The sequence below is a fragment of the Rissa tridactyla genome, chromosome 10 (genome assembly GCF_028500815.1).
Source record: "Rissa tridactyla isolate bRisTri1 chromosome 10, bRisTri1.patW.cur.20221130, whole genome shotgun sequence".
Lineage (NCBI taxonomy): Eukaryota > Metazoa > Chordata > Aves > Charadriiformes > Laridae > Rissa > Rissa tridactyla.
This window is the reverse complement of record NC_071475.1, coordinates 7,673,222-7,693,795: the sequence shown is the minus strand read 5'-3', so window position 1 is coordinate 7,693,795 and position 20,574 is coordinate 7,673,222. Positions and strand designations below refer to the sequence as shown.

The following is a 20,574-nucleotide window of genomic DNA, read 5'->3' as shown; positions in this document are numbered from 1 at the left end:
GGGAAGTGATACAGTCCCAGATTCAGCTACCTGGCATTGGCGTGACTCAGTGGAAGTGCCTGGGAAGAGACTCTGATCCATAACAAACAGCAGCATTCTTTGGGCTGTCGGATTCAATCTTAGAGTTCAGTGAGGGCTGTGCTCCCAAAGGATAACAAATAGACTACGAGGATCATACGCAGAGACAACACAGGCTTTAACACATAGCAAAGTGCTAAGAGGCATACTTTACAACATTTTCCCCCTTCTCCTTTTACTAAATGTTTGCAATTTTTCTTGCTTTGCTTTAGTGTACATTGTTAACTTCTCAGAGAGCTTATAAATGACATTATTAATATATAAGGATAATTGCTTTAAAGAGAGGCACACATTTTTCCTTTACCTTTGCCTGCACTTTGCCAGTAGGCATTTGCAGGCTCCGGAGCATGCTGTACACACAAATATTTGTGTTGATCTACTTCAATCCACAGGCAGAATGTAGCTAGGAGACAGACTATTTATCTTCCCTGCTCTTACCTTTCACTATGCTTCAAACAGACAGGGTTGTTTCTTAAGGTGTGAGGGACACGGACAGACGTCGCACTTGTTTTATGAGCCCTGTGAAATAACCTCAGGAGCAAACCGGCACGTGCGGCCCTTCCGACGGAGGGGCTCCGGGCAAACTGAGTTTTGCCCCCCTGCTGCCTGCCCGCTTCCCGAGGTGAACGCACAACCGCCGTTTGGATCCATTCCTGTACGGCTTGCTTCGTAGCATTTGAGTTTCCATGGCATCACAGCAACAGACCCTGTTTTACTGAAAGGCATGGACTGTGTGTTTTACTACGCTGTGTCTGAGCCCAAATATTTCATATATTTCACAAATACTGTTTCTACAGCTGTGGCCTGAATCGTCAGCGGGTGCAGATCGGCCTTGCACCATCAGATACCACGCTGGGCTAAACTGATGCCCGCCAGGGATCTGCCCTGCAAGTTTTGTGCTTATATTGCACCCGTGCACACGTACACAGAGGGTGCCTTGTATTTAAAATGTACACCCGTGTCCTTATTTATATAGTGCGTCTGATGCAACATGTGGGATCACATTCTGTAGCATGTGCTGCATCAAGTGGGGGAGAAAGGAGGATTTTCTGCCAGAAGGACATGTATTTGCCATGTTAGCCAAGCCACCCTTTCCAATGTCCTGGCGAGGGTTGCTTGGACCGGGGAGCATAGGAAGAACAAGCCAACAGGGCTGGTAGAGCATCCCAGTACGTGCCTGAAGGATGCCCAAAATCAGACCAGGAAAGCAGCTTCCCTTTCATAGCTTCTGGAGGCTTTTTCCTACACAAGGGATGAGCTGCGGGCACTCACGGTCCAAAGTACTGTCAAGACTGAAATTAAAATCAGTACTTATGCTGGACCGGCAGGTAGGCAGTGCAGAAAGGAATTCCCTGCAGGTGTAAATGGAATAAATCATCAAGCTCCCTTACAAGCACTCAGCCTTTTCAGCTTTAGTGGCAGCTGTGAACCCAAACCATACTTAAGCTTTCGCACTTAATTCCTCTTGCTCTTTTGGTTTGGGCCCTTTATAAACTCTAGAAAAGTGCAGCACTTACTCTTTATTAATAAACCTACTGGTAAGCTGTCCACTACGTTCAGGCAGAGACACATGCGCTGCTCACATTACAACCAAAGTTACTACAGGTGAGAACAGAACCCTGCAGAACAGAGCCACTGCCTATGTCAGACATAGGCACCACACCTTTTTGTACCTGATTCCCCCTCAAAATGGGCAGGATTTTTTTCCTGAAATGCTTTGCTTTCCACCTGACTGATCTGAGACTCTTTGGAAGGCTGCAGCCTGTCCTTTCCTGCCTTTGCATGACGTGCTCCAAGACAACTGCCCAGATGAGGACCCAGTGCTGCAGAGCAAGACACGGACGAGGTGGAAGGGATGAGATATGCAGGAGGAGGGTGCTGGTTTCTGCCCAAAATGTCATTAAGGCAGGTACTTGAGGTGCGCATCAAAAGAGACCCTCGCAGCAATAGGTGAGTACGTTTGCTTGGTGCACGGAGGCTTCGGGCAGCTGGGCAGGTCCACAGTGCAAAGAAGATGCAGGGCAAGCAATTAGCAGCACGGTGTTACCACCCTCAAGTGCAACCTTTCGCACCGAGCCAGTCCGCTGCACCAACAGAAATCCTGCTAATGATACACAGATTCATCTGCACCAGCACGCCGTAGCAGCGCGCTGACCTGCTTAAAGGGGAATGGAACCGGGAAAGGATAATCTTCAAGAAAAAACGAAATAAAAAAGGAAAGTAGGAAAAGTCTAATTATCCAAGTAAACTGGGAAGGAGTTGTTAATCCATGAAGAAATCTTCCAAGATTCTTCCAAAGGACAAAACCATCAACTGTAATGGTAAACATATTGTCAATTAACTTTAAAAGGTTGTTGCTTATTGTCATTTTCCCTGAGATATTTAAAGAAAATAAATAGTTATAATTTTGTTTTAGCAATCCCAAGTTAAGATTTCAATTGTGTATAATTTTGAATTTACATTTACTAGGTTGTTGTTTTGGACAGATTATTGCTATAGAGTATTTAAGTTTGGTAATTTAGGTTTGTGGTCATTTAGGTTTGACTAAAATATATAAATGACATTCTGCAAGAGCCGAACTTCTCTGCCTAACGCTCTTCTTGGCCTCCCAGAGAGAACCCGAGGGTACGAAGAGACTGCAAAGTTGTTTGGAGAGAGTCCTCATAAAACACGGGCGTTTAGAAAGCAAAAACAAATTACTAGGAGTAATAACAGAGGCTATAAATGAGACAAATAACTTGTTCTCATTCAGAAACACTGCCGCCAATGCTCTAAACTAGCGGCCTCCAAATGATGATGTCACTGCACTGACTCTCCAGAACTTGGGATGCTGCTGCAGCGGAGGTGCACTCCAACGCAAGGGTGCGGAAAAGGCAATACTCTCGTAGGAGGCCTTAGTTTCATTTCTGATGTCAGAGGCCGTGAAATAGTGAATATGAACTGAACTGCTTTGCTTGAGCAGTGCTGTGCCTTTGACTGCAGGTCGATAGCTGGAGCCATGCCTCCAGCGCAAGGCACGCGGGAGGGAAAATCCAATCCAAATATCTCCTATCCACATTTTAGTGGCATTAAGTTACAAGGACTTCCAAACTGCGTATCGCTACCGCTTAACAAAGAACAGTATGGAAAATGATTGCCCGTACACTACTAGAGAAACGTCCCAGCTGTTAATTTAGAGTCCAAAGCTAAGTAAGTTTTACTAGAGTGAATTTATGACTGCTCGTTATTTAACTTAGTCTAGGATCATAATTAGAGATGGTACTCTAAGGCGAATTCCCACTGATGGGAAACAGCATCATTTGAGACTCCAGCAAAGAGTAATCAGACACCTTTGGGGAAGTAATCAGGCATCTGTGAAAGAAAACTCTGATGTCAAGAGCCCCTCACATGGGATGCTTGTTTAAGTGTTGTGAGGCTTGCAGCACGTTTAATGAGACAGAAAGGTTAAAGGTTTGGGTTTTTTTTCCCCAGCGTTAAAAAACATAAAGAGAAAGAAACGACGTTTGATGGTCCTAATCAGCAGCAAAATAAAATGGGAAAATATTGTTGCACATGGGGTACAACCTAAAACAAGGAAATGAAACACCTTTTCCTCCCAAGCTTCAATGCCTACACCTTTACTGAAGGAGGTGATGTTTTTTGTAAATGCATCTGTGCTTGATGGGACAACATGTCAAAGTAGGAAGGAACATGCAGACTCAGGTCCTTGAACTGGATGGACTTCTATGTAAGAATTCTGTCTATTTGTCCCTGAAGAGCAATGTACACTATTAAACTGATAAATAATTAGGAATCCCTCTAGCACAACTGCTTGAAAGCAGCCCACAAAAAGGCATGAGCACAGTATGCGATGTGACAGAGCAACACAGTCCTGAGCCACAGAGGACAGGCCAGAGAGGAAAGGAAGCAATTTTAACATGGTCATGTGCGAAAAATCAAACACTGCCACTGTCACTGATACTTACAGTATCTGATGAATATTTTACAAATACATTCCCCGTTTAATATGCTTGTACGGAGAACTTCTAACTTTGCAAAACACTGATGAGCCCTCTTCTTAAATTTTACAGGCCTGATGATCTGCATGATTTAACAGCACGATCCATTTGAATCTCTGAAAGTTTAATCTTCTTAAAAAATAGCGTTGTATGATGGTTTATTATCAGTCCACCAGTTGCTACAATTACATAGCTGAACAGCATTTAACCTGAATGGTATATTTCAGAAATAAGATATTTAAAGATGATCTGTATGGTTTCTTAAAACAGCTCCAGGGTCAACTTAAGAATTAAGCTCAGCTCGTGGGCTCTGATTCAACAGAGGTCTTATGTGTATGCTTTTATTCCAGGCATACGAGCGGTCCTCAAGAGAACTGTTTTAAATCAGCTTTTGCCAACAGAAGGAATGAGATAACGGAACGAAAGAAAACTCTTCCTGCTAAATACTACCACAAAAGAAAACCAGAGTTTTCACTCCCAAGTGAAAAATTAGCCCTCTACACTACTTCAAATTAGCTGAAATATTTTCACCATCTTGTATTCTGGTGATTGAAAACACTAGCCCTCCCTTCGTTGCCTCTTTAAAAAAGAGGAGGGAGAGGAGAGTAACTGCAAAACAAAACGTTCATAACGTTCATAATGGCTAACAAAATGGATCCAAATGCACTGACAGTTTGGGTTGACCTAAAATAGCCTTTCCCAGAACGCATTTTATTTACCAAATGCCACCACTTCCCGGGCTCTGCTAAAGAAATACTCAGAGGATTGGCATAAAGTGAGAAATAGTTTTCCTCCAGTGTATCTGCAGGTTATGCTACTGGTCACGGTTCTGTGACCTGAGATAGCTTTGATAGCTGGGAGAACAGACATTCCTGTTTGGTGCCAAACTGCTCAGGATGGCACGTTTGTCAATGGACAACCGCATCGCTGCATTGCTTTGTGCCGATCTGAAATTCCCTATTCACCGGGGAATTCTGAAAATTATTCTGAACATTATGCAAATTGTTCTGGGCACATTTTCCTCCAAAATAAGAAAGGCTTACATAACGAACGCTACACTGTTTTCTAGATTAGCAGCACTGCCCACAGACTTAATAGAGTGTGACAGAGGAAACAAATTGCAAAAATTCACACCGACAAACAAACCCAAACTTCCCCTCCAGAGCTGAAGACCATCACAAACCATATCACCTTGCAGCAAGTAAAAGACACATTTTCGTGACCTTGCCTTTTTCTAAAACCCACAAATCTAAGCACGGGGCGGGTAGACGGGAGCCAACATGTGACAGCCATTGGTCACATTGCTTAATGCAATGTGGAAAGCATCGAGATGCAGCCATGAGGTGTGCAGAAGAATCTGCATAAAATGAATTTGTTATGCTAACCCTACACTCCTATATTTGTATGCTAGACCGTCTGGCCGAGAAGCGCTCTGTGCACTCGGCTCCTCAGTACTTTTGCATGAATGACACTATATAAAGAGGTACTGTATTTACTAGCTGAATAAACAATAGGTTTTGCTTTCACTCAAGTATTATGACTTCAACTCATTTTATTTATATGTCAGTAGTTCAGAATGTGCAGCGGACCAGGCACATCATCACTGTTCACCTTTGTCAAAGTAGGGGCCAGAAACATCCACGTTGTTATATCTCTGGAACAGCTATAACTCATCCCTGTAACCTTTGGAGGATACGCTACAATCCATTTTGTGTTAGCAACACTGCAGCAACCTATTTATTTTTAAGTTCATGAAAAAAATGCACCTATTTTCAGTGTCCCCTGGTGTGCACACAACCCAAAAAGTGACAAGTTGACAGAGCCGGTACAAAAAGACTGGCTGCCCAGCCATTAGCCTCCGAAAGCAAAAGCTCAAGGGAAAAAAAAATCACTGACTCTAGCATCATCCCTGGCATTAGATGGCATGCTGAATGCTGTCAGATCACAAGAAATGCATGTCCCCCACCTGAGGGTCTCTCTTGAGCGTGTCGTAAGCTCAAATTCCCAGGCAGGTATGAATCCAGAGCATTACAGCACCTGGACACGATGGGAGATGACCCAGAGAGAACCTGCTCGGGAAATCAGTCCCCAAGCCTGTACGGTGCCAAGTACCCAGGGACTGAGCTATCTAAACGTGGAATAACGGTTGTGCAGCTCCCTTGCTCCTGTAGACTGGCTCACGTCATGTTAACTAAGCCATGTGCGCTTGGTTGACTCTGGGCCTTAGAGTTCTTAAAGATCAAAGTCAATGTGAATCTTTCTAGTTATTCAAGTGCTCCTTCGGTACCAACACTTCCAACTTCAAGATCAGAGCTTTAACTACAGATCTTAGCGTTTGTAACACTCTGTCAAAATTGTGGGTTTCAGCTATTTACTCTGGCGTTGAAAATCACCTAAAGCATTTTTATAATCTTAAAAACCATCCAGTGAGGCGAGGAATATGCAGGCATGTGGCCAAAGCAGTAAAATCTTCTTGAATATTATACCACATGTACCAGAGGTACCTTGGCTGCACGCAAAATAAAAACTAGTCAGTTTTGTCACTTTTAACATAACGTAACCTATTAACTTTCATCACTGTTCTGGGTAAGTAATATGTACGCAGGATATAACTGAAGAAATAAATACTGACACATGTTGCTGTTAAAACACTGATTGAAAACTGCAGGCCAGAGCATCAGAGCGTAGCAGGGTTTCTTCATTCCCCAAGATCTCCTTCTCACTTCTGATGTAAATTCTCCGTCCCAAGGCTGCCTTTAATGTACATGAGGTTTGTGTATGTGTATATTATATATATATCTAAATAAGCACGCTCACAGAATAATAAGCCCTGAGAAACACACTCTTCCAGCACACTCTTGGGAGGGTGAGGTTGCTGAACGCAGCTGTTTTCATGATTCATATCCTCTAAAAACTACATGTTCTGTGCCTGGCCAGGTGAAAATGCCAGGTACGAAAGGGACGCTTGTAAATCTGCTTAGCTGCTTCCTTCTGGCAAACTGCCCCTCTCTTCTTTACCCAGCACTGGTTAAACACCAAGCACTTCTCCAGACTGAAGACTGGGAAGTACACGTCATCCCTCCTACCTATAAATAACACCATTCAATAAAATAAAGGCAAATCAAGGTAGTAAATGATATTTATTTCTAGTCTTATTTTATCCAGTACACATTTCTCTCAGAATTTTTGATATGCTCCTCCAGCCAGGGCTGTCTGTGCCAAGGCAACGACTGCAACCTCCCTCCCACCCCCCTCCATCCAGCTCATTATCCAGTGTCTGACAGAAGCAAGCGCCAGCTGCTCTACAAAAAGGCACATGAAACACTTCAGCAAAACAGTAGAAAATCACCTGCCTATAAGGAAGATTTTTTTTTTTCCCCCCTGTCACCATTACCAACCAATTGATAAAAACGTTGAATTAAAATAAAAGGTCGACGGTTCTTCAAAAGTCTAGTTACTGTAAAAATGAAACCCTTAAAAACATCTGGATACTCCATTTTCATTCAGACACCAATGAGTCAGTGCTAATGGGGCCAAAATTTTACCTCTGGCCTTGTTCCTTCATGTTTCCCTTTTGTCAGGCATTGCTAAGGCCCTACAGCGAGTCGGCAGAAACAGGGACATCGCCAGTTTGAGACTCACATATTCTGGAGCTTTATTGCCACGGCACCTTGTGACAGTTTCACAGTAATTTCAGGCACCCACAGGATTAGTTAATTTATTGACGCATATCAACAAGGAATGCCTGCATAACCCGCATTATTTCTTTGGTAGCTCACAGCTCTCCTCGACACCATTTGATGACAAAGCAGACCAAAAAAATTCTCCTATTAGTCAAGTACAAAACTCATTAAGTGTAATCTACCTTTGGAAGCTTCTGTGCCAAGTGGATTTTCCAAGATGTCTGTCATATCTTGGCTCCAAGCATCCTTCACGGCAGACTTAGACACCTTCCTGTTGTTCAGGCGTTGCTGTGGTCGGAAGTTATTCCTCAGGTACTCCACGGACTTGACGTGGTCTTGCTGTTCAGTGGTGAATATGGAGTAGAACGCCTCCAGCTGATGGCAGCCATCATGGCAGGGGAGAGAAAGGACATTAATTAGAAAAACAATGTGGTGAAATCTGGATGGCTGATAAGAAAGTAAAATGGCAGGAAGTAAAATGTTGATGCCAAGACTGATAAGCCACATGGGAAGTCCGGCTGCCCCCTGAAATCACTGCCAACCGTCTTATCTCAGCACAGTGCTTATCCTGTCCAACAAGGGAGAAGGCCTTCTAGCAACCTGTGGACGTCTGCCGTGGGCAAGGAAACATTTGCCCTTCGACCCCTCGTCTGGAAGGATTTTGTGTGTGAACACAGCCATGCCAAACCCTCCTCACCGCTGGCACCATTCTGTTTCATGGAATTGCATCAAAAAGTGCTTCCAGGTCATTCCACGCCAAGAGCCTTCTCCAGGACAGGGCAACCGTACCTTATCTCTGAATACCTTACAAAGTTTAGCTGCCAGGCTAAGCTTCACAGCCAGTTCTTGCAGCACTCCTGCAGGAAGGTCACTGCAGCTGTCACACCTTTACGGGATGGACACTCGAACCCATGAGCTGGCTTGCCCAGGAGCAGGTCAGTAGCAGAGCGGAGCAATCTCAGGACAGCCAGCTCCAAGGGCCCTGACCTCCCTACCAACCACTGCTCCCTCTGATACATAACTACAGGATGAGAAAAAAATAACACAGAATAAATGTATTTAGGCACAGTTAGCATATACTCCTCTGGGAATAAGTTTCCTCTGTTGGATTTAGATCTGAGCTATTTTTAATAAAATGTATTAACTTGTAAGAAAGAACTGTAATTGGAAAACTTTCCTGTTACTTCATATCTTAGTATTTCTTAGAAAGGAATTTCTAGCAAACTAAGGTGGAAGTATTTTCAGCTAATGTTTTTCTCACAGGTACCAAGGTCAGTATAGCATTTACCAACAGCTTGTTGTCATTCAGGTCAAGAACTAGAATTAGTTATGTTGCTGCTGGAAAGACTGAGCAAGACAGAGCAGAGAAGGATTCAGTCCTGATATTGTTTACATCAACATCAATTACATATATCAATACTGCGGATTTGGGGAGTACAGAATCTGGCCCAAGACTTTAAAAAGGGACCTGAATTACGCTCATAGCTTAATGACAGGTCACTTCGAAAGCTACACCCTTTTCATTAAGTGCATGTGCTCTAAAAGCTATGGAAAAGCTTGTGAGTGTCCTGAAACTTGCAACTGGGAAATGCCATTGTAGCCTCAGTTGATAGTACTGATAAAAATAATCAAAGGAAGCTGTAACAGAGCAGCTGAGCATTCTCCACTGAACCAAAGGGCACTCACTACCATTATTTAATTTCCTTTCAAACCAGTAATGTGAACCCCCCTTTGCTGCTGTTGCCCAGCTTGCCCAGTCTGCTGGGCGCGACAGCCCTAGTTATTAGGCTTACAGCTGTAAAACTTCTCTCACCCCCAGGGCAGGAGAAAGTCAATTTTTACACATTTCATTTCAACAGTAAGTCCCCTTGGAGCGGGTGATGCGTTGAGCTGGCTAATGGGGATGTGTAGAGGAACATTATCACTGGGAGCAGCACGTGGATAGCGGGAGGGAGGAAGGATGGACCTCACAGCTCTAATCCCGAGTTTGGCAGCTCTGCGCTAAAACACAAAACCCAAGGGGAATGAGTCCCGCTACAGGCAAACACCTCCAAGGTAACAGCACAACCCAGGCTTGTACATTTTTAGCAGTAGCTTCCCCCTAATTACAACTACTTTTACTGTACAAGCAGGGAAACTGAGGCAGAAGGACAACAGGTGACCAGCAGGGAGGGGTGACAGCCAGTGAGGAGTTCCCAGCACAGGCAGAGAGCTCGGATACTGTTCCCAGCCTTACAGATACTCATGGTGGAACTTGGATTGGTTTTGGGGTTCTTTCGCATCTTAGATGAATGCCCTATTCCCTGGTTCCAGCTGCAATTCTCTCTCTGATTCTTCAGAAAAACATCTTGAAAAATCTTGAAACCCGTTTCCTAATTCTTAGCATTGGCAGATGGGTTAAAAAAGGGGTAAAGGGACTATTATCTTACACTTCTGTCTTAAGAAAAAAATCCAACACGTGATCCTGCTATGCCCTTCTATGAAAGCACAGACCAAAACTCTTGTGAATATTTACGTATCTCTTGCACTTCATGCACTGGAAGTAGTTTTGATGAAGCCAACTAACAGGGCTTAAGGTTACTTTATAAAAGCTCAAGAACTTGGGTAGCAACTGCTTCTCTGAAGTCAAGTCTCTAGGCTTACACTTCCATGACATTAATTGAATTTTTAAACTTTCAGAGAGAACTTTTAAAATATTTTCTTCTGCCGTGCTACCTTGGGGAGGTATAATTGCATTTTAACAACTGCCAATTCAAATGATTTTTAAACTTCCCCTTTTTATGTGTTGTAGTATGTATAAGTAATTTCAACTTCATTTTTACTATAAAAATATTATCTACCACAAATAAGAAATTAATTTATCTACAGCTGCCAGAAAAAAAAAATAAATTAATATATGAGCTGCAGTCAAGGAGCTACATTCATGTTCTTCAAGGAGTACAAGATCTCCCCGTTCAGAAGAAGAAATGAAAAGCTGTTACAAGACTACTGTAGATACAGGGAAACCTGATCTAAAACTCCGAGTCGTGTAATTACAAACCATTAAAGCCTGATGTGCACAGTTTTCTAAGGGTTGGATATACAAATGGCAATTAAAAATACTGAAACCGTTATAAGCACAATGAGATACTCTGAGGTATGCATGACGAGAGATAATGCCGTGCTTTGGGTCATTGAATGCACTTAGCTTTACAATGCATCTGCCGGGTGACACGGCTTGTCCTGTTTTGATGTCTAATTATCGGGAAAGATGACGATGATGGAGCACTGAGAATAAAATAGAGAAGCCTCCTCAAATGGACCACTTCAGTACTGTCCTTTTTACAACAAGGTATTTTGCACAAAAGCAAGGATTTAATTGGAACAGCAACAAAGCTTAAACAATATCACTTTCCTCCTCTGGGATTACAGGCTGCTTCATGGGGTTTGTGATAAAGAAGGTTAAACTATGGCAATGGATTACGTTGCACCGTTTCTGTTAGAGGAACAAATAATAATCATAGCAATGGCAGGGTGGCAGGCTCTTAAAATACACCCATCTAGAGCTGCCAAGGGGAAGAATACTATTATTTATTCCACTTGTGTTGTAGTATCAATGAAAGTCTGTCTATACACAGAATTCCCATCCCTTCAACCGCACATGCATGCATAAAGCAGCACAACGCCAAATTTTAAAGGCTTCATTTGGCACAGTTACTACCACACAGCGTGGAAAGAAGCTATGCCAGGATAATGTACCTTTCTACCATTAGAATGATGGCCATGATTGGTATTTACCAGTTTATTTGCATTTGTTAAAAAAGAAAAAGAAAAAATGAAGTCATGACCCACCTGATGCGTATAGAGGGTATAAAACTGAGCGTGGGCCAGGCCTCGCAGCTACCAAATAATAAACAGTAAACTTATTGATGTAGTGAAAAGCTACAAGGGATTGCAAGTATCCTGCAGGCAAGGACAGAATTCAAAATGATCTCGACAATCAGAGAAATAGCCTGAAAAAAACAAAGGGTCCGATTCAACCAGGACCATGTGCAAAGAGTCCCAGGCTTCGGCCAGAGCCGTGGGCTGCATGATCGCGTGATGTGCTCAGCACTGCCAGAGAGCACCCGGGGAAAGCCTCGAGCAAAGGGGTTCCTGCTGACCAGGAACGGAACATGGGCAATAATGTCACACTTTTGTGAAAAAAGGCAAAATAATGCCAATGGGGTGGCCGGACACATGAATCCTGCCATGTCCCTCAGCCGCAGGAGTGCCCCAGGTGAACCGCTGTGAGCGGTTTTGAACACAGCACTTCAAAATAAAGATGAAAGAGTCCACGGGATAATCAATGGGATCTAGAAAACCTGAAAAAAAAGCCTGGAGCAGCGGGGTGGTGATTGCCTACCACCCTTTTGAAATCTTTGAGAACCAGCACCTGTCAGTCGTCATCACCCAGTGAACTATTCATTTCTGCTTTACAGAATTAGTGTATTTAAAAAGTTTGGTTTTTAGTGGCTTACACCAGATGAATAAAAGGAAAGACTAACTTCAGCGGGATGGCTTTCTAAACACAACAATCTTACAATGTCAAAATACACTTAACTGGTAAACAAGTGACTCCATCTAGCCATTACTTTATCGGGAGCGTTCTTCTCCAGACAAATCCCAGACATTGCGTCTATTTGCATTAAAAGCTGCTATGTGCTAATTTTAAAGATTTGTGCACCAGCTCTCTAAGCACATAATGGCAGCTTTACTGTGTTATAAAAACAGTTAAGCATGGAGAATTAATGGAAAGACGTCTTTTCTAATGTAATTAGTTCAAATTACTAAATCTGAGAGAACTGAAATCGCTCTCTTTACTTTGAAAAGAAAGTTTCAATTAAAAAGAATAAAAAGGAACGCCATATAAATATTTACACCATAGCTTAATTTAATCTTAACAAAAACAATACCAAATAAATCATTGAAAGGAAACTGGGTTTCATGTTGTACTGTCTTCTTAAGACTGATGGCTCATGTTCAGAAACAATATTACTTAAGAAAAAAAATAAAAATCACCGACACTTCCTTTTTTGTCAACAGAAACATTTTTGTTCTCAAAATTAAAATGTCAGGTTTTGAAAACACTGTCTTCAAGAGGGCAAATCAAGAGATGGACTTCACTAACAAAATAAACACACCTGATGGTAAGAAATGGGAACGGGCTTCCGAAAAACGATCCACTCCACGATCTCGCTACACGGAGGAGTAGTCAGAGAACCTGCGTAGCGGTAGTAACTCCCCAGTGATGTCGGCAGAAGGTCCCTCAGCACAAAGGGATCCAGAAAGGTCTCCTTCTCTGTAGGGAAGATTGACAAGGAGAATGACACTTTTTTTTTTCATGCATCTTTAAAACAGACATCACATTGATAGGCAGCCTAACAAGGTGTAATGGCAACAACATATTTTATCTCATAGATACATATATATATAAAATGAAAGATGAAAACACCCTATCAGGAAGGCTCTGTAAGAGTTGATGTGTTGATTATCAAAAGAGCAGCCAAAATGCTAGTCAAACCTATACCAAACACGCACACTCATATTCAGAATGCACGCAGGTGTGAAATGCCCTTGTTATCCCACTGGTTTATGTTAGCATAGAGATAACACCGTATTCAGTGGTTTCAGCACTCAGTAAATGGCTCTTCAGCTTGATGTCAGTGAGGGTTCACCAAGACCCAGCAAGGACATGGCCAGGACCCTCTGGTCCTGCTTGCTGCTGCCTGACCAAAGAGCATCGGGTAGCGTATCTGTCCCGTCCCCACCACCGGGGAAAAGGGATGCAGGAGTGGGGTCAATCCCTCCATGAGTTGCTGAGATGGAGGAGGCAGAGCCATGCTGCTCAGCCAAACTTCTCCAGGAGCTGCCAGGGGGACAAGCTGAGGAGCAGGGCTGCAGGGCACCTCTGAAGCTCAACGTGGCGCTCCAAGCAGCATCCAGCCAGTGCTTGTTGGGGACTGCCTGCACCCGGACACACCGGCATTGCCGGGGGTGCTGCTGGGTGCAGTCAGTACAGCACCAGAAATATGTTCCAGGGGTAAACCCGCTGCCTCTTCTCCCTAGTCCAAGAAACTCCTTCCCAGGGTCCAACAGTCTGGGGACAAACTCTTTCCTCTGAGAAGCTCCTTGGACAGGCTGAAACACAAACCTAAGCACCAAAAGCATTTAGCTTCAAGTAACAGTGACAAGCTGGTAATATTTAACACTGTAAAGAAAAATAAGTAAATGAAAGGAGGGAACAGCTGCAGGCAAGACAATTTCCCTGCCATCCCCGAGCATTTATCCTCTGCAATTTATGTTGACTCACAGGCAGAAGCTCCCTCTCAGCCTGTGCAAAGGTGTTCACTGCCTCAGGGCATGCCGACACGCGAGGCTCTCCCATACATCTCTATTCCTCACTTTCTGTATTCTTCGTGCCTCAAACAAGAGTCCACACTTGGGTAGCAGGAACTCTGCTCTGTGTGTCTCATCAAAGCTGCTAAGCAAGCCCGCTCCCCCTGCAGCAGAGCGGAGAAGAAGGTAGGCTGATGATTGACACACACATCTTCCAAAATCAAAAGGAAAAGGATGAAGTCTGCAGAATTCACTTCCACAGCATCCCACAGCTTTCTAGAAGCCTTGATAAAATCAAGAGCTGCCTATACCTCTCAGCAGCAGTCTGATAATCAGGGGGACTTTTTTCCTCCACCGCTGCTGCAAGGTGCAAATACATGATGCACTTCAGACATGTTCTATTCTTCTGCACAATATCAACAGGTGTGCAATGTTTTCATAGCCTTTAGCATTCCAAAAAATGAGTAATTCTATTAAAGTCAAAGTATACATTGTAACAGAATACTGCAATCTCTTCATTAACATTTTCTTTCCTTCTAATCCAAGCAGATACCAACCAGTTCTGCATCTCCAGAAAGGAAACAAATAAACCACATTTTTTCCTCTTCATAGCATACCTCTGGGAAAAAAGCGTGCTTAGATAATAAATAGTAAAATATATATGATTGGCCAAAGTTCAAAGAGATTCTAATCAAGAAATCATAATCACAGCAAAAGGTCGTATTTAATTTGATTGGCTTATTTTTATGCAGGAAAAATTGGTTAGAAAAACTGCAAACTCAGTCACAGGATTTGGTTTCCAAATGCAGCACACGCACACCTTCACAGCGAAACGACATGGGTTTGCTATTTAAAAAACTGCCTCTCTCTATACGGAAGCTGAGCACACAGCGGACCGCTATGAATCCGAAAGAGTATTTGAACATGCAAACCATCCCCTTTGCATTAGCAGCCGACGACTACGTATGAAATAGATGGCAGGCAGAGGCACGTTCTGAAAAGAGCTTTCCTCTTGTAGTTAAGAAAAAGACGTTTCAGTTAAAATTAACAATTTAACTATTTTTAACTTTTATAACCTTTTATTTAGAATGATGGAATCGCTTAAGATGCCGGATAAACACTCCGTGAGAAACTGAGAATGTGGAATATCCCTTTATCAAAGGATGGCAGAAGGAAGCCCATTTTCCACTTTCAAGGATTTTTGTGCCATATGCTGACAATATTATATTTTAATAATTAATTGTTCATCAAAGGAAAAGATGAAGAACAGGGATGCTAAATTCAAAGTTATTCAAATTGCAAAAATGAATAATGCATGACTTTTATATTAAATACACACTGTATTAAGTAGTCTACATTTCATCCAACTCTGTCTTTCATTTTTAAACATTTTGAACTACAATATGAATAATCAACCAAGGGAAGCTTATTTAGACAGAGAAATACCTTATTTGAATGCAAACTGGAAGTATCCGAGTGTGATTGAATTTTGGTTATCAATTAGGGAGGGTTTTTTCCTAAGCATTTGGAAAGTCTCAGTCAGCTGCGAAAAAGAATAGTTCTCGAGGAAAAAGTAGCTTTGCTAATACCCAGTTTAAGTAGGGCAGGGTGTACTCGATCTAATTTTTCATGGCTACAAGCAACGCTGTAAGTTTTCAGTAATGAATTCCAAAGATTAAAATTAAAAAATACATATAATTGGATTAAATGACTACTAAAATAGATGGTAATCAATTGATTATGCTTTAATAACTTTTGAAAAACAGATAATTCACTTGTATCCCTTCTATCTAGACGCATGGCGCAGAGTTTTAGAAACCAGAGTCACAAACAGATCTTCAAGTGAAGCTTAAAGAAAAAGGGACTTAGAAATTCAGGAGTCTACCTCCCTTATCCTTCAAGAGCATATAGAAACAGTAAATGCCATGAAGTTACGTTCCTAAGAGCTTGAAACATTTTTGAAAATGGGGTTTTGAAGTCACATCATTTTAAAAATTTCAAACCTTAAATCGGTTATTGCAGTTGGTAAAACTGTAAGGAGAATAATTTGCAGCTAGGCAATAGCATTCACTGAATAGGGTAGAAAAATTTTATATGTATATACATACATACAAGTAGACGTATAATTCCTACTAAATGGGAAAGAACACGGTTGGAAATAATATCAAGCCTTTCTACAGTGTCTTTTATGACCAGCTCCTATTTCCCATTTTCAGTGCTTGGGGCAGGCACGAGTTGTGCCCAGGAGGCTGGGAACAGACTGAGCAGGGTGAGGAGTTTCTAGGAGGCAGAAAGCGGACAAGGCTGGGAACTAGATGATCTACAAGACGGCATTTGCTGACAGGTACTGGGAAAGAACTGAGAGACCAAAGCAACGAAATGCACCAGTAAAAACATGCGTTCACCGGCAAATACCTGTGAACCACTGCAACCGATGCTGCAAAACCGATCCACGAGCCACCTACTCGTTCTTATGCATAAACCAGAGCCCCACACCAAAGCAGTCTCTTCTGCCGCTCCTCGTCTCACTCCCATCTCAGCACCCAAATGTAGTCGGGCACCCAGGCAGAAAAAGAAACAACCAAGAATCCGGAACCCCAGAGATCATGACCCTAATGACAAGCCCTTGAACTAGGGAGCAATTCCTCTGGGTAATGCAACCACAAATATTCTGCTGCGGCCACCACTCCTAGGCGATGCAGAAAAGAGCAGCACCCACAACACCCTCTGAGAGGCCCCACTAATGCAGTACAGCCGATTTTATCGACAGTTAACAAACAGCGATTCTTTGTTTACAGCACCAAGGCTCGTAAAAAGTATTTTTTTACGAGGAAAAATTAGCAAGTACCACAGATTCATTGTTGACAATTAAGACGATGAATGTGACATTTAAACTATTGAGTATTCCACAGCATAAAAGGACAATATTGTATTTTAACTCTTATATTCACAAAGAAGACTTAACAGATCCAGCTGGTAATATATTTGACCTTCTGATCCAATATTCCTGCCTACCTCCCATAACAGCAATCTGAAAAGTAACGTCCAGTATATTCTTTGTTTGGGCTGGTAAACCTCCTCACTATTTTGCACGGGCCATTTTTTGTACAACCCAAGCCAAAGGCGTGCTTTTAAAAGGTAACCTATTTACACTTTTTATTTGTCAAGGCATCACCAGTAGATATGAACTAATACTGAATTGTGCACAATAGTTTTCCAAGCAGAGGAAAAAATCAGATCTTAAAATAGATACCAGTAGTGGATCGCCACCAACTACTGCAGTTTTTACAAGCTGATGCCAACAAATATTATACTGCAAGAGCCATCAGTTTGGAGTTCAAAGACTGACTCACTAAAAATATATTCTGTAAAACGGTAGATAAAGACAGACCTGAATTTTAACCAAATCACTGCAGAGTAAAAGGCTTCTTGAGATATGCAGGTAAACAGCACACAGCTATCGGTGATCAAAACCCTTTTTAAATCTAACAGGAACTTGGATTGGAGATCACAAGAAAATAACTATATGCCAAGTCCATTTATATCTCATGGAATGCTTTGAGACTTTCATCATGCTTTTCTGTAAGAAAACAGGAACTTGGCTGCATTGAAAACAGTATCTTAAAATTAGCTTATTTCCAAAATTAACGTATGTGCAATGCCTGATAGGTGGAAACGTTACCCAGCTACACTTTGAATAACTGAAATCTGCAATACCAATACAAAGAGCTTTGAAATTCTCCCAAATTTGTTAAACAATGTTACTGCCAATTTCATTTTCACAATGAGCCAAATCATTCTAAAGCTTCTGCATTCAAACATTTAAAAAGCAAGCACACAAAAATAATCAAAAGGACACCATGCTGCACACCCGCCGAGGCAGAACTCCCCAGATACAGCACGCTGCACACCAGAGCCAGGGACCAGACTCATCCTGGTGATTTTAAAGATGAGATTACAAATATTATGTTACTTTAACCGAAAAGATCAGCAGATGAGTGTAAATCCAGCATGAAGAGCAGTTTCTGACAGTCCTTTGTACTCAGGGTAATTCTTGTCATTTATTGTGCAATTATTTTTCTCACTTTTATTTAGTTTTTTAACAACCAGTGCCTTTGCTGAACAATGTAAGGAACCGTAAGGACACAGAAAGCACAGCATGGCAGGGAGGAAGGGAACAAGATAATAACATAGTCCTGCACACTAATTTAGTCTGAGACAACCAGTGAGTGATACAAAAAAAACAGGAGGAAAGAAAAAAAGACAAGTCTTCCCTGCAAGAAAAAATGATATTGAAGTTGAACATTTCCATGCCAGGTGTCAGTCTCAGGCTTAATTTTTCTCACTCCCTTTCTTAAAGCAGCTTAGGATGAAAAGGGTTAGCTGGGGAGATGAGGTCTTCACTCTTTAAAGAAGTAAAAAATAATTTTGAACCTTTAATGCTTAAATACTGCTGATGCAGGGCTTGGCAGAGCGGCAATTCTAGACTGGGGTGAGACCTCTCCAGGTTTCGCAAAACCTAACTGGAGGCAGAGGTACGTGTGGAGACAAGGCTGGAGGGACACAGAAACTAACAAATAACAGAATGGGCACCAGTGACAGGAGGAAAACGAAACCGTGATGAGGAGTTTAGAGGGGAAGAGGATCCCTGGAGCAAGCTGGACCCTGGCAGAGGTAGGGTGAAGTGAGGCAGAAGCGGCCAAAGGAGCACGGGCTCTTCATGTCTGGTCCAGCGGAGCCAGAACAAAACCACACGTTCTCAGATGTCACCATCCCTCTCTTCTCAGCAAACGTCCTCAAAACCCACGAGCAAAGCACCCAGCTCCTTCCCCCTGCAGATGCTTTGTTGACATTCACCATCAAGCTTAATTCTTAACTTTTTGAGTTCTCATCCCTGCAATCTTCTTTTTGTTAGTTTGAATTAGTATTTCTGTGCAATATATTAATTTTATGTCAGCTCGCCGGTCTTTACTCAGCCGTGACCAGCACTGCTTTCCACAGAGCAGACCAGTGAAGGACCAGAGATTTTCAACACTTCCATCATTTATTCTTTTAAATGATACAGACCCCTGCAGCTGTGCACAGAGCTGTCCTATATAAAGGTGTGAACTTATCACCTCTGCTCTCATCTTCATTTCCCACTTCCCTCCTCCTCCCCTTTGCTGCACAGCAATCGTGTCCTGGCCCCTTTCACACGGCTACTCTGACTGTGAACACAAGAAGAGATCAGAAAACAAAAGAAAATATCCAGATCATCCCCGAGGACAAAGAAATGCTCCTCCACATTTCCTTCTCAGTTTAACACATCGTGCTGCTCTCCCTTTGATGGCCTTCCTTGTTCCAAATTGGGCTACTGCTTTCTTCAAAGTTTTACTTTAAAAGACAGGGTCCCATGGTAGCACATCTCACCCTCACCCCTCTCCCCCGCCTTTCTTCTCTACAACCCCTGGATATTTGGTGCAGAAAGCAAACAGCTTGTCAGGTGGTGTTATGGTTAAAGTTAAAAACAAAAGAGAAAACCTGTCATGCTGCTAATGGTGTTTTCTTGTTATTATGCCTTCTGGTGTGATAGATCCACAGGGTAACTAACACTGTCTGGATTGCTTCCTTTTTAGTGCTGATTTATTTTAACAGGTTATTCACTGCCTTTTTGCCTAGGACAGCTGCAGAGATGTGTAACATATTTATTGTCCATCCTTTTTCGTTATTAAAGCATTTCTGTTTCCACTGTATTTTGATACAGTCTCCCCAGCGGACCCTGAAACTTTGGTGGTCACCACCAACTTGCCTGAACACCTCTCACCCATCTCAAGGGAGACCCAAGATCACATTAAGCTCCGTGCTGAGCTTAAGTTATGGCATTTTAATAATACAAAGGCAGAAGAAGAAAGCAAGATTTTTTTTTTCAAACTCCCTTTCAAATAAACAAAGGTTCCTCTCTTCCCCTCACCCCACCCCATGTTCGCAAACAAGCAACAGATGCCATCGATTCACTTTGTACCTAAGCTTTTGATCTGGCTGCACTTTGATTTTCAGTGCTCACTTTTGACAAGGAAGGGAATAAGAGCCCCATTTTTGTGACATTAATAGAGGCTTTTCTGCTGTGATAATTTATTTGTGCTTTGCTAATAATTTTCTGCTGATCCATGTAGATTCGTGGTGACAGACACAGAGAACAGGACAGAGCAACAAAACATGGTTTCCATCACCATGTAAGACTTTCCAGGGACCTGGGGCAGCATGGGAGCCTGCTGCTCCCCCTGACAACCCTCTGCCTGCAGGGGAAACCAGGACTGCATGGAGTGTCTGTGCCCAGGCTGGCAGAGGGCAAACGCCGCGCAGTCTGCAGCACTGCCCTCAGGGCTGGCATCGGGAAAGGAGACTCATTTTAACGCCTTTCAGGCAGCTGGTAAGAACAAGGAAAAGGCATCTCTAAGAGGCTTACATACAAAATGGTA

The 20,574-nt window shown here is 42.6% G+C and overlaps 1 protein-coding gene across 1 annotated transcript in view; it reads right to left on the bottom strand.

Moving 5' to 3' along the window:
• PTPRG (protein tyrosine phosphatase receptor type G) overlaps positions 1–20,574 on the bottom strand; it is a 415,060-nt gene that overhangs the window by 92,323 nt on the left and 302,163 nt on the right. The window contains exons 7-8 of the mRNA XM_054216618.1: positions 12,922–13,079; positions 7,942–8,134 (exon numbers count right to left, since the gene is read on the bottom strand). Coding sequence (XP_054072593.1) covers positions 7,942–8,134; positions 12,922–13,079 — 351 coding nt within the window. The remainder of the gene's footprint in view (positions 1–7,941; positions 8,135–12,921; positions 13,080–20,574) is intronic.